At 39.2% G+C, this 12,935-nt stretch overlaps 2 protein-coding genes across 5 annotated transcripts in view; both read right to left on the reverse strand.

Annotated features, from left to right (window-relative positions):
• Positions 1-3,554, reverse strand: part of LOC147177471 (uncharacterized) — a 12,658-nt gene extending 9,104 nt beyond the window's left edge. For 3 of the 4 annotated variants that reach the window (XM_086070778.1, XM_086070776.1, XM_086070779.1), the window contains exons 1-3: positions 998-1,656; positions 744-906; positions 299-359 (exon numbers count right to left, since the gene is read on the reverse strand). In XM_086070778.1, coding sequence (XP_085926904.1) covers positions 299-359; positions 744-778 — 96 coding nt within the window. In that variant the 5' untranslated portion in view covers positions 779-906; positions 998-1,656. Of the gene's footprint in view, positions 1-298; positions 360-743; positions 907-997; positions 1,657-1,719 lie in introns of those variants that run through there. The other variant, XM_086070777.1, reaches the window with a different exon arrangement.
• A 778-nt stretch (positions 3,555-4,332) lies between these two features.
• Positions 4,333-12,935, reverse strand: part of LOC147177472 (E3 SUMO-protein ligase PIAS1-like) — a 62,871-nt gene continuing 54,268 nt past the window's right edge. Inside the window, exon 13 of the mRNA XM_086070774.1 lies at positions 4,333-10,849. Coding sequence (XP_085926900.1) covers positions 10,544-10,849 — 306 coding nt within the window. The 3' untranslated portion in view covers positions 4,333-10,543. The remainder of the gene's footprint in view (positions 10,850-12,935) is intronic.

A 12,935-nucleotide genomic window follows, 5' to 3' on the forward strand; every position in this document is an offset into this window, starting at 1 on the left:
CTGTTACATCCAGATGTTATTGTGAGTTGTAATTTTGCACAAGTGGTGGCAGAATGCTGGATGGTTGGTTTAAAATACTTTTTATTTTATTTTTTGGCCATATCGCTTAGCCTCAGACTAAAGTATACAATTAATCCAATATTCATTTGTTGCACGTCTTTGCAATACACATATTGCATGAGTCATTCGTGCGGCAAGATATTTTCCACATATTGTGCAGCCCTAGTATCTCCACCCTCCACTAATGTCTTGCTTCGGAAAACTGATTTCAACAACATTCAAAAAGAAATCTAGTCACCTGGTCAACTTTGGCGCAGTCTGATAGCTGTGTCTTCATCAGGTTGTGCTTCAGTGGAAACCTGGGGCAGATGAATAGACAAAAATACCAATACAATTAAATTCTTACTAAGACTAGACTGCTATAATATAATTTCATGTAATCATGAATGTGCGACCAGTAATTCTAGTATGTCACATGTATGACACAATATCCAAATGTCATAAGAAATCACGATATGATAATTAACATGATATTGTGAGGTTAGCGATACTCACGATAACTGTAAAAGTAAAATAAAAAAACAAGTCACAATATTGTAAAAAATGAAATAAAAAAATTATATTGAGAAAAGAATGTACTTTTGCTTTTGAGTTTTAATTAATCTTTTATGTTTTGTCAAACCTTGCACGATATCCCCCCCAAAAAACAAAATTAAGTGTGACAACACACCATATAAACATACCATAGTGTTTTTCCATTGTAGCGAAATTCAAACATGAAAACCTTCCGGGCATCATGATACACTCTCAGCCTGTTTTCACGTTCCTGTTTGCTTAGAACTTCTCCTCGATATTCAGTAGGAAAGTCTCTCTTCTGAAAGGAGCAGGAACTGAACACTCCTCGACCTTACAAAGAAAAAAGGATACAACAGAAATATTTCATTATAACAATAATGAAAACTAGACCCATACTAAAGAATATTTTACCAATACTCACCTTTGAATTAATTAATATATTTTATGGTGAAGCCATTCTTGTCTTTACCTAAGGATGAAAAGTATGCTACCTCTTCTTTGGGTTTAACTTTTGCCCTCTGTGGCCTCATGACTGACATGTCTCACTGAAGATAATGATCTAAAGCTATAGAAAAAAATGAGTTTCAATCAGTTTGATAGGTAACTTGGTACAGATGTCTTGAAGTTGACTTTCAGTGTACCATAATAGCCTGTGCAGTGTGCAGTAAATGTGCCAACGAAAATAAAATACAGTGGATAGCACAGCTCTGCTAAATATTTGCATAAATTAAATGTAATGAACACTAACAGACTTTACTGAAATATTTCTATTGAAAGAACAAATTTAAGTAAACACAAATGCAGCAATTTACCAATACTTCATTTATACTGTACTGGTAATACTAAGCCATTGTATATTTTCACATCAAAAACCAGCCTGTTATTGCTTTCCTCTTAAAAATTGCAATTAGCATTCATCTTACTCAACAGACGGTTAGCTCTGCTATGCTAACCGTCGCTAACAGAAGCGTAGCAATTCTAAATAATTAGCTGCATCCATCATAATCAACAGATGGTTAGGTATGCTAACGTAAGCTTAGCTGCACTTACACTGGACTTGCATTATAAATCATTTTCGCGAAAGAGGGAACAATGTACACAAGCGACCAACAACAACAGGAAAAATTCGAGCTTCAAACCTACCTCATTAGCACAGCTACACGCCATCACATCTCGTGAAGTAAATAGAGCCGGGGGCGGTTCTCTATCGGGGCTGCTAGATGACGTCACTTCCGTACTCAGGGCAATATAATAAATCCCGTTCAAATCAACAAATTGGTTCAGTCGTTGGATTATGAACTTTGTTGATAAGAGTGGCTATTGTTCTATGATTTACAGTGTCAATAAAAAAAAATAGATCACATTTAAAATGAACCCCAAAGGCTCATATATTAAATGAATTACCACAGACGAAAACAAAGGATATTATTGCTAGAGTTATAGATCATTTTGTAATCATAAAATGTGATTTCAGTTTCACTTTTTTAAAAAGGTTTTTTTTTTCATTAACGAAAATGTTTTTTTGCTTTAGTAAATAAAATAACCTTGCTGCTGTCATACAGTTGCTGTCCGAGGATGTTTTAGTACTATACTTTAGTAATGGATGCATGTGTTTTTTGGCAAAATTGTGAGCGAGCCCAATTCCTTGGCTGAGAAGCAACCCTGCAAATGAATGGTCACATGATGCTTTCCTTTTGGCATGAAGTAGGACTGATGGTAGCGCTCACCTTTTCTTCTCCAGACAAGCATTTTTCCGGATGCCCCAAACATTTGGAAAGGGGGTTAATCAGAGAAAATAACTTCAACTCTTTTTTTCTTATTTTGGTCTGTATTTATGGAATCCCCTTTTCACTGGTCACACCAGGCCATCCTCCAAAAGTCTTACTCCCTCACCATGGGTGTAGATGCACTCATACCTGCTTACTGCCATTCCTGAGCAAGCTCTAACACTGGTGGTGATGTCCTTATCCCGCAGCTGAATCAACTTTGGGAGATAGTCCTGGCATTTTCTGGATTTTCTTGGGTGCCCTGAAGCCTTCTTCACTTAAAGTTTGTAAGGTCACTAAAGGAAATTACTTTAATTTTCATGGCAAATAGGGACTTTGCAATTCATCTAATCACTATAACATTCTGGAGTACATGCAAATTGCCATCATAAAAAAAACAATAATAATAAGTCAGCACTGGAGATTTTTAGAAAATCAATGTCATTCTCAAAACATTTGGCCACTGGTGTACAGAAATATGTTACATTGTAAAGGCAGGGTGGGATGTTAAATGATGAATCAATCAATATACGGCACTGACAGTTTCTCTGTCTCTGCCTCCAGCTGTTCAAAGTGATGTGATAAACAGCTGTTAACCATTGTATATTTTCAAATAAACAACCACTGCAAGAATTAAATGCTGAAATATATAATTAAATGTCATAGTGTATTTCATTATTTAATTTATCTACTTAGGAATTGGTGGCTGCAAAAAAAAAAAAAGGCGCCGCGTCTACAGACAAATATTCACAATACACAGCATTTTGAGAAAAAACGGAATTATGGGGACATGTGCGTAATTGTGGGGACAGGTGACGGTCAGCCAATCAAATGCTGTGAAATATACACTGGTGTGAATAATTCATGAAGTGGTGCATTACGAGGACCTTCCTACAGGGGGCGTCATCAAATACACAAAAATACACAAATTCATGTAATTATGGTTTACAAGGACATTGGCTAAAACTTTGGATTTAAGCCTTCTACAGCCCTAGAAGCACTTCTGCATTGAATGAATTATGAGGACATGGGCTGTGTCCTCATAATTCAAAATGTCCTCGCAGTGTTGCGTGTATTCAGGTGACATGTCCTCATAATACACAAAGGCAAACACACACACACACACACACACACACACACACACACACACACACACACACTTGTATATACACTGGGTGGGGACACATTGAAGTTTTAGGGGTAGAGTTCGCCAGTCGGCAAGCTGGTGTTTGTGGATCTCACTCTGCTTCGTTTGTCCTTCCTTCCTTTCCTCAGTCTCTCCTTTGGTCTCTTGAGGTCTCCCTGATTTTTTTGGATTTGTTGGAATTTATATGTTTCTGGAGTTGGTGAGGAATTCTGGTTGGTGGCTGGCCGGTGCTGAATTTCACTTTCCTTTGTTTTCTTTGGTCCCCTCGGGTCTCCTAACGGTGGTGTTCGGTTTAGGTGAACGGCATGGGATTTTTTTCTAATAGGTTTTTGGTGAGCTAACGAAAAAAAAAAGAAAAATGATTGCCTACCCGTATTCCTTACCCTAACCCAATTCAAACCTAAACTCTAAAACCAAGTCTTGACCCTCAAAAAGAGGTCTAAACTTGTGGGGCCCAGCAAAATGGCCCCACAAGGACGGGTGGTCCCCACAACTCTGTGAAATCCCGAAATGTTGGCTCCACTATGTAACAAAAACGAGTACACGCACACACACACACACAAAGAATTAGCATTGTGTTGTCATGATATCATTCACAGAGCCTATTTCAACTTTGCCTCATCTAACTGAAAATATTGAGAACAGAAAATTAATGATCCAAAGCATACCAGCATGGAATGGACGCGCCATAACAAGTTTTACAAATCATGGCTGCATTTGTGATGGCCAAATACATTTGAGCCCGTGAAAATTGAATGGCAACTAAAATTGGTCGAATTTGATTCATAAATGCTTCGAACCCTAAGAGTAAGCGAGGGGAGAAAAAACCACAAACGCAGTGAATTAGCAGAATGCACGTTTAATACATCTAACCTTTTCTACATAAACAGTTAACATTCAAGAAGTAAACAATTTATTCCAATGCTTGTAATAAATATTTTCTTCCACTTGGTACATTTGTACAAACTGACAAGGGTTTACTGTAGTCTACACAGTCGTTTTGTTGAAAAGCCTCGTGTGGTTTTGGACTTTGAGCCATGAAACCAAACCTGTGCATGTTTTAAGGCAGTGAGTGCGGGTGTTGACTCTTAACAGCTCGACGACACTCTTCATTGGCCGCAGTCCTTTCTTCCATAGTTAGCTACAACCGCTTCTGTTCTCTTCAAAAATATATAAATTACTTTCTTCGCGTGGCTCTCAATTGACACAAAAAGAGCATACAAACGGACATCAAACACGTTTGGATCTGGATATTCAGGATTCCACACAGGCAGAATATACACATTGTTGAAATTTCCCTTTTGATCACCGGGACACATGGCGAGCGTTTTGGAGGTGTGGCCTCGTTTCATCCACTGGAGCGAGTGCAGGCTGCGCTCCGGCACGCATACACGCTAGCTTTGGACAAACTGCAGCGTGCAGGCAGTCGCGTCATTTGGAAGGAGAGAAATACAGTAGCTTCATATCTGGAATAGTGAACCACAAGGGCGGCGCTGTAGACAACCGGAACCTTTTAAAGGGACAGTGTGTATTATTTTGTGCCATGAACAGGCTTGGGGAGTAACGGAATACATGTACCGCCGTTACGTAATCAGATTTTTTTAAAACTGTATTCCATTACAGTTACAGGAAAAAACATGTAATCTGATTACAGGTACATTTATTAAAAGTGGGGATTACCTCGAGGGATTTCAATTTCTACGATGAGAGAGACTGCGGAAGAGGGCGAGAGAGAGAGAGAGAGAGAGAGAGAGAGAGAGAGAGAGAGAGGAGAGAAAATGGACGTTGATGTGATAGTTTTGTGTTTGGCAAATTATTGAAATGAATGATTACTTCACCACTATGTGGCACTAAATATCACACACTGTCCCTTTAAGATGACTTTTTGTCCATCCACGCATCGAATGCAGGGCACTTGAGCAAAAACACATTCAACATAGCCTGCAACACATCCTACACACAAAAATTGTCGTCTGATACACATACATGGAATTCCTTCAAACACTGAGGAGTTGTCTATTCAACCTTTGACCTTCTCTTTGTTCACGTTTAAAAGTTTGGTGAGAGTCAAATCATTAATAAATGCACCAATGACTTTCCGTAAAATCTTTTTTTTTTTGCCACATTATGTAATTATGATTTCATCCATTAATTTAACTTATCATGACTTGATGACAGGAAGACAATGCTACATCCATTAAGTCATCATGACTTTTGCTTGAGCGGGCTCGTATTCTTGCGCCATTAAAGCTCTGGAGAAAATGAACATGGTTTTGTTAATAACTTAACAGTACCTTAATCGTTTGTGGGTGGGGGGGAAAAAACATCCGTCAAAGCAAGTCAAATACAAAATGGAACAAAAGAGATCCGGAATGATGGTGACCTCATGCATTCTCCCACATAAATCAGTTTGTAAAAAATAAAATACACATCAAAATAATACCAAATAAATAAAATACTGCACAACACAGGAAAAACACGAGAGCTCACTCCCAAAAATGAGTGTGTTTGATAAGACTGGGTTGATTCTTGTGAGAAGATTAAATCAATTTGCTGGATTTTTTGAGATGTTTTTTTTTTTTTTGTAAGTCCTTCTTGAACAAACGTCAACAAAAAAGCGGCCCACCAAGCCTATAAAGCACTAGGGGAAACCCTGGCGTCTGCTCCTGTTAATTCATTGAAAAAAGGCTCCGGCTCTTTCTCTGACCCACTTCAAGTCTAATAGGACTCGAGTTAATGGAGGGTGTCCCAAAAGTCACCATACGCTTCCCGGGACCACATGTTCAATGGAGAGAAGGCAAAGTGATTAATTTGTTCTGAAAGCTCCTCTATGGACTTGAAGCAGGCAGAACTAACCGGTAAACAGGTGACCGTTCAGTACAAGAAATGCTGACTAATGGCTGTGATTTCATTGGGACTGCTAAACGGGGGCCTGTCTGCAAATGACTTGCAAGCGGCCTTGGGTGTAACCCGCTTCTTGCTAAAAGTCGGCCGGGATGGGATCCAGCTCACCTGTGGTCCTAATGCAAATAAGCCGAATAGAAAATGGATGGAGTGGAAGTCACAAAGTTCAAGTTGGATCTTAGGGATGGGCATCATAAGCAATTATTTGATTTATTGATGGTTGGTTGGAAAAAGGAGGCAAAATGCTGCACACTTGATTCAGTTCCAACTAGTTTGTGGTGTTTAATCCGCTCAGTACGACAGGAGTTAAGAACATTTGGGGAAAGTTGGTGTCATCTCTCAACTGTAACTGTATGCACGAAAATGAATGGAGGAAGTTTACCGGAATTGTCACTAACTTGATCAGTACCGACAGACCTTAGTCCAGGGGTGTCAAACTCATATTAGCTCAGGGGCCGCATAGAGGAAAAAAAAAAAAAATATATATATATATGTATATATATATATATATATAAGTTAAAAACCACTGCTGTCAATTATACGCAAATTTTCCCTGAATTACACGCAAATTAAACACGAATGCAAATGGTTCGCGGCAACACCTTGCCTGTATGAGTTCCGGACGTGTTAAATATACCTGTTTTGCATATATATTGTTCCCAGAATGCATTGTGTGGCACAGTTAAAGGACGTTAATCCTTGTCATATGTATTTGTGTTACCAGTTATTGAATTTGTGTTGTATTTAACATGTTTGTCGGTCTATGATTTTTTTTTTTTTAAACAAACCATAACTTTAAATTAATAATAATGACATCCAGGATGATTCCGTGTACAAATTGCATCGCTCATCTGAGGACTGCTTGTGAAATTACGAATTTCTATGTTTTGATTGTGATTGAAACTGATTAATTGGTTTGACATGACATTTTTTTTTTTTTTTTACTTTACACAATCGTTTTGCGGGCCGGATTAAACTCTGTTGCGGGCCTAATCCGGCCCACATGCCATATGTTTGACACCCCTGTTTTATGGACTCCCGTTTCGCTGCTTATTGTAAGCAGGCATTATTTAGTGCTCAATTTGTTTATTTTACATCAGGCATGTTGTTGGACAGCTAAGGGGAACTATGAGGGGATGTATTGAGTCTGTTTGGCCATTTGTGTCAGTTATGACGTTATGCTCCTCCTACACGGCGACATTAATGAGGAATTTCAATATAAGACAATATCAGGCGGACTGAGTGAGTTCTTGTAAATCTTGAAGCTGATTGGCTGTCGCTGGTGCAACGGTATTAAAATAGCGCTTACCAACTGTAATTTAGCGATGACGGAAACGCGATTCAAATAACGATAAAGGCCCGGCCGCTAGCAAATGGCGCACCGGCAAAATGGACCTCCGCATTAGTGAGTTTCCATTTGATTGAACACCTGTCACTGGACTGTGTGCCTGTTGACATGCTGCTTTGTTTTATGTGGCGTATACAGTATGTTTAACCCATTAAGGCCTAAAGCGCGGTGACTTTAGAATCACCCCCAAAAACCTGAAGTTTTCCTGGAAATTCAACAATATTAAAAAAATGGATATTTCAGCTCCTGAAGCAGATAGAAACATAATTCTAAAAATATTTCAGAGAGCTTACACCTGTGGCGTTTACATAAACTTAAGTTTATTATTAGGGGTGGGAATCTTTGAATGTCTCATGATTTGATTCAATTCCAATTCCGATTTTTGGGTCTGCCATTCGATTCAGAATAATTTTTCGGTCAAGAAAGATTTTTGCTTCAAAATGATTTGATTGACAATGATTTTTGCTTCAATTTATAGATGTGCAAAGAATCGTAATAATCTACTCCAGTCTGACTCGCTAATGCTAATTAACTCGTGGCACTTTTATCACTCAAAAGAACGGCTTTACGCTGCAAAAAAACAACTTTTATTGGAATAACTTGATCAGGACTTTTTCCTTCTACTCTCTAATGTGGCTACAACTTAACACTGTATTAGACCGCGTGGAACCACACTACCCCTAAGTGGCCAAATCGAGTACAACATGAACAGCGCTCCCAATAAAGGCACACAAAAACAAAGGCAAGACTATAGGTATAATTATTATTTTTTTTAAATAAAAATCGATTTTGGGACATTTAAAATCTATTCTGAATCGTACTAAATGAGAATCGCGATTGTTATGAGAATTTTTTTTTGGGCACACCCCTATTTATTATTATTATTATAAACCTTCCAATATATTTATATTTTTAAATCAACAAAAAACTGCACATCTGCGGGAATATTTACCACATTTAACACTGGAGCGCAGTTGTAATAACCTTGGGGGATTGAGTGGCAATTATTCGTCGTCCATTCCGCTACAAAGCCGTCAAAATGTTCAACATCTTCATTGTCTACAAACATATTTCTTAACAATATGCCACGGTCGACTGATTGGAAGTCCTCCCACGCCGCCGTCAATCGCCGTGAATTATTTCATAACTCCCGCAAATCTGCGTCAGCCATAAATACTGTAATAAAATTCCAGGACATGCTACGAGGCCCACGTCACCCTCTCGTATGTATTCTGAAGCATTGGTCAAAACAAAACAAAATGACGTATCCGCTCTAAATATAGAGCGCTAGAGCCTTAATGGGTTAAAGAGGAAGTCAACCTTAAACATTTCTTGACAATGATTTGTTCTATGTGACCTCACTAGTCTGACATTCTGGTACTATTACATTTGTGGATTATGAGTTAAGCAACTAAATCCAGTCATTCTTATCCATCTCAGGGGGGGCGGCCATTTTGCCACTTGCTGTCGACTGAAGATGACATCATAGTTGCTCAGGGCTCACGCAAGGACCAATCACAGCTCACCTGTTTTCTGAAGCTGAGTTGTGATTCGATGTTACCTGACACCAGAGCCACTGAGATGTCATTTTCACAAAATGGCCGCCTTCTGATATTGATAAAAAAGGCTGGATTTAGCTGAATCGACTGTCATTCAAATCCCCCCCCCCCCAGGTTTTGTTTTTATTGCTTACAAAGCATGTCAGTGTTAAAAATAGTTGTAAATGGATATAGAAACGTTATATATAATCCAATGCCCATCCCTAACTTTAGAGCATTCAAGCTCCAAGGGTCCACTGTCCTGTATTCCAGAAGTCAAGCTGAATCTCCTTCAACTCCTTGTTTGTCAACTCCCGCCAAATGCTTCAATACGGGTGCTTTCAAAAACGGGAGACGTATTAAGACGTGTTTTCTGCAATACGTGTTTTCTGCTTCATCTCTAACATGCTGTGACGCATTCACACAAGCAGGCACTAGTTGAAACTCAAGTGGAGACAGCCGCGGTTTGACTTTTCAACTGCATTGTTCGTTTCTTGTGAACGGTCCGACAAGAATGCGCTTCAAGTGTCCAAAAGACACAAGCGGACTCGCTTTTTGAGTGCTCCAACTGCACACTGATCATCGTCAAGGTACCTTGTTATTTTTGGCATAAGCAAAAAACAAAAACAAAAAAAAATTCCTTCCATCTCCAGATTTATATATATATATATATATAAATAGTGTGACGCTCTAAAAAAAATGCTGCATGCTGACAGTCTTTAAAAGGAGTGAAAATGATGAACCGGGTACGGCTGCTCCAGGATCACCTGAACATGTCAAGGAATGCATATTGTGGAAAAGCAGTATTAATAAACATGATGGCAGGAGATTTGAAGGGCTGTTGATGCAGTGAGGACTTCAAAAGCAGGATATTGCTCAACAGCTCATACCCCGGAACGACAAACTACAACATGGTCAAAAACAGCAGTTGAAGCAGCTCACTCGCCTGGACGTGTCCCCATTGACCATACAAAAGTCAAAGAAGAAAATAGATTTTGTTCTCTGTACACGCTGACCCACTTTGTGTTCATAAAAAAAAGAAGAAGAGCAATTGCTGTTTGTGCCAAGTTGGGAGCAGTAGAGCCACAATGTGAGCCACTCAAGAGTCAAAGTGCCCAACTGACCTTCGCCACGGTTTCCTCCCGGCGCTCCTCTTAACACGCCGACTCCACCCGACGAGTCGAAGGATTCGAGTCTAGTTTGCGAGTCACTTCTCTACCCTGCAGTTAAATTCATGGTTGGATCCAGCCGGACTCTTTGCGAGTCAATCCAACGATATCACGTCAGGAATTCCTCCGTAAATAGCTGCCACCGCCGCTTCCGCGCCGCCCCGGCCGGCCAGCACACCGCCGTGCGAGTGCGACGATAAAGAGTGAGCGTCCCGGAGGCCGCCGGACGACACCAGGCTGCCGCCACTGCTGCCGCCGGAAACGCCGGCCCCGTTGGTCGGCGGCGACAGTAAAGATGTCGAGGAGGTGGAGGAACTGTATGGCAGGAAGCGGTTGAGCAGAAGCTCGTGGTCGTCTGAGGCGGAGGCGGCCGCCGCCGCTGCCATCACCATGTTGTAATGCTGATGGAAAAGATGTCAGTCAATTCCTTCATACATTTAACACCAAATAATCAGCAATAATTACTACTGGACTTTACAGGTGCATCTGGTCAGGTATTGCAGGTTTTTCCATTCAAAAAGTCAAACTCATATAATATATCGATTGATGACGCATGGAGGATACAGTAGAAATGAGTTAGGCTTATTTTTGAAATATTGAAAAAGTTTTTATACATGTGAGATACGAACGCTGCATTTATCCACTCCCACTTCACGTTTAATATCAAACATAAGAATAACATGTTGTGTCTTTTAAAACAACAGCCTCAAGAAACCCCCCGTAGCTTAATGCGAGCATACAATAAAAGATGCTATTGACATGCTAGCTAATGTTAGCATTGGGAGTTGCGAAGCGACACGTGGGTACTGATAATTGGTAGTAGCCTGCTACCTGGTATTATTAAAAAAAAAAAAATTTAAACAATGACAATCACATGCTTTTGCACCCATGAGTTTTTTCTGAAATCAACTTTTGCTCAAGAATGAATGACAATATTATCATTCTTTTTGTTCAAGTGCATTATTTTCAATGTTAGCATTGTAGATTGGGGTATGACTAAACTAACATTTAATAAGGTTATTTCAATATTTTATACAAAAATCTGACCATGCCTGCAGGGTTCACAAACTTTTGAGGATATCTGTCAATCACTCAATGCTAGTATCGGCTGCCCTCTTGTAATTGTTTTATAATCAGGAAATAAAACTTAAAATACAAAATTGCCATTAATTTCATAGAACTTTAAGGAAAAATGCTATATTGGGACGTATAGGAAATTATCTATAATTGCTTTTTTTGGGTGGAAATTTTATGTATCAAAAGTACTAGTGGTATTGGTACTTGGTATCGGTATTGGTAACTACTCAAGAGTTGAGTACTCGTACTGGCATCAGTCTAAAAAAATGTGTTTTCCCTACTAAATAACATTATTAAAAGTAATTTGAGCAAATTATGAATTATGTATGAAACTGGTAGCCCTTCTCATTTAATTTCATTAATCAGCAGTACTTCTTAGTTCAGGGTTGGTGACCTCGGGCTAACACCTCTTGAAGGTGAACACAGTACACACACTAGGGATGTTAGTAAAAATCGATTCGGCAATATATCGCGATATGACAGCGCGCAATTCTCGTATCAATTCAATACACGGCCGAATCGATTTTTAAGCATACATTTTTTTATGGGAATATTCAACAAAACGTCTTGCTTAGGGTTAGGATTCACACATTACGCATGGAAGAATGTTATATTAATTAGGCCTTAATATTTTATTTCAGTGCTGTTCAGACATGAAACAGGCTGCAACCTGTTTGTTGAAGGCAGCGGCTCAGTTATAAGCCAGAATTTTCAGATAAATACATTTTCATACAAATCTTACAGTGTACGTGTAGTTTACTGATTAGTATTTTCTAAATTTGAGTAAAAAAAAAATCGTAACAATCAATTTATAGATTTGTATCAGGATTATTGATTATTGAATCAAATCGTGACCTATTAATCGTGATACAAATTGAATCGCCAGGTACTAGGCAATTCAAACCCCTAACACACACAGTACAAGTTTTGAGTTATTGCACAGCCGCTGACAGTGGGTGATATCAATTGGTGGGAAAAAAAGATCAGCGCCGAGTCGCTTTTTTTCAAGGGGCCAATCACAAACCATACATTATAATAATAATGGGCTGTGAGTTTGATTGTTTTGTTATTTGATATGCGTGCGTCACGCACATCGCGTTGCTTGGCAACCTGGTCAACTCGCAAAGAAAGTCGGATAAGTAGATTTCAAAAATAGGTCGACTTATATTTTCTGCCGGAACCATGTTTGGGCCATCCATGTTACACTGAGTTTTTTTTTTTTTTGCAGATGCACGCAGTATTGCACTGGTGGCTTTGATCTGATTTGGATTTCCTCTGTTAGTGCACCATCGAGTGGTCGAATGGCGGATGTTATTTGTCTGTTTAAAAAATGCGCACACACTTAGTACTTAGTGGGTTTTTATTCAAGACAATATAGCATATTGATCTTCCCCAAAACACAGAAAGGAA

Source organism: Leptonotus elevatus, chromosome 3 (assembly GCF_054856555.1).
Source record: "Leptonotus elevatus isolate MCC_2025b chromosome 3, RoL_Lele_1.0, whole genome shotgun sequence".
In the NCBI taxonomy this organism is placed as follows: domain Eukaryota; kingdom Metazoa; phylum Chordata; class Actinopteri; order Syngnathiformes; family Syngnathidae; genus Leptonotus; species Leptonotus elevatus.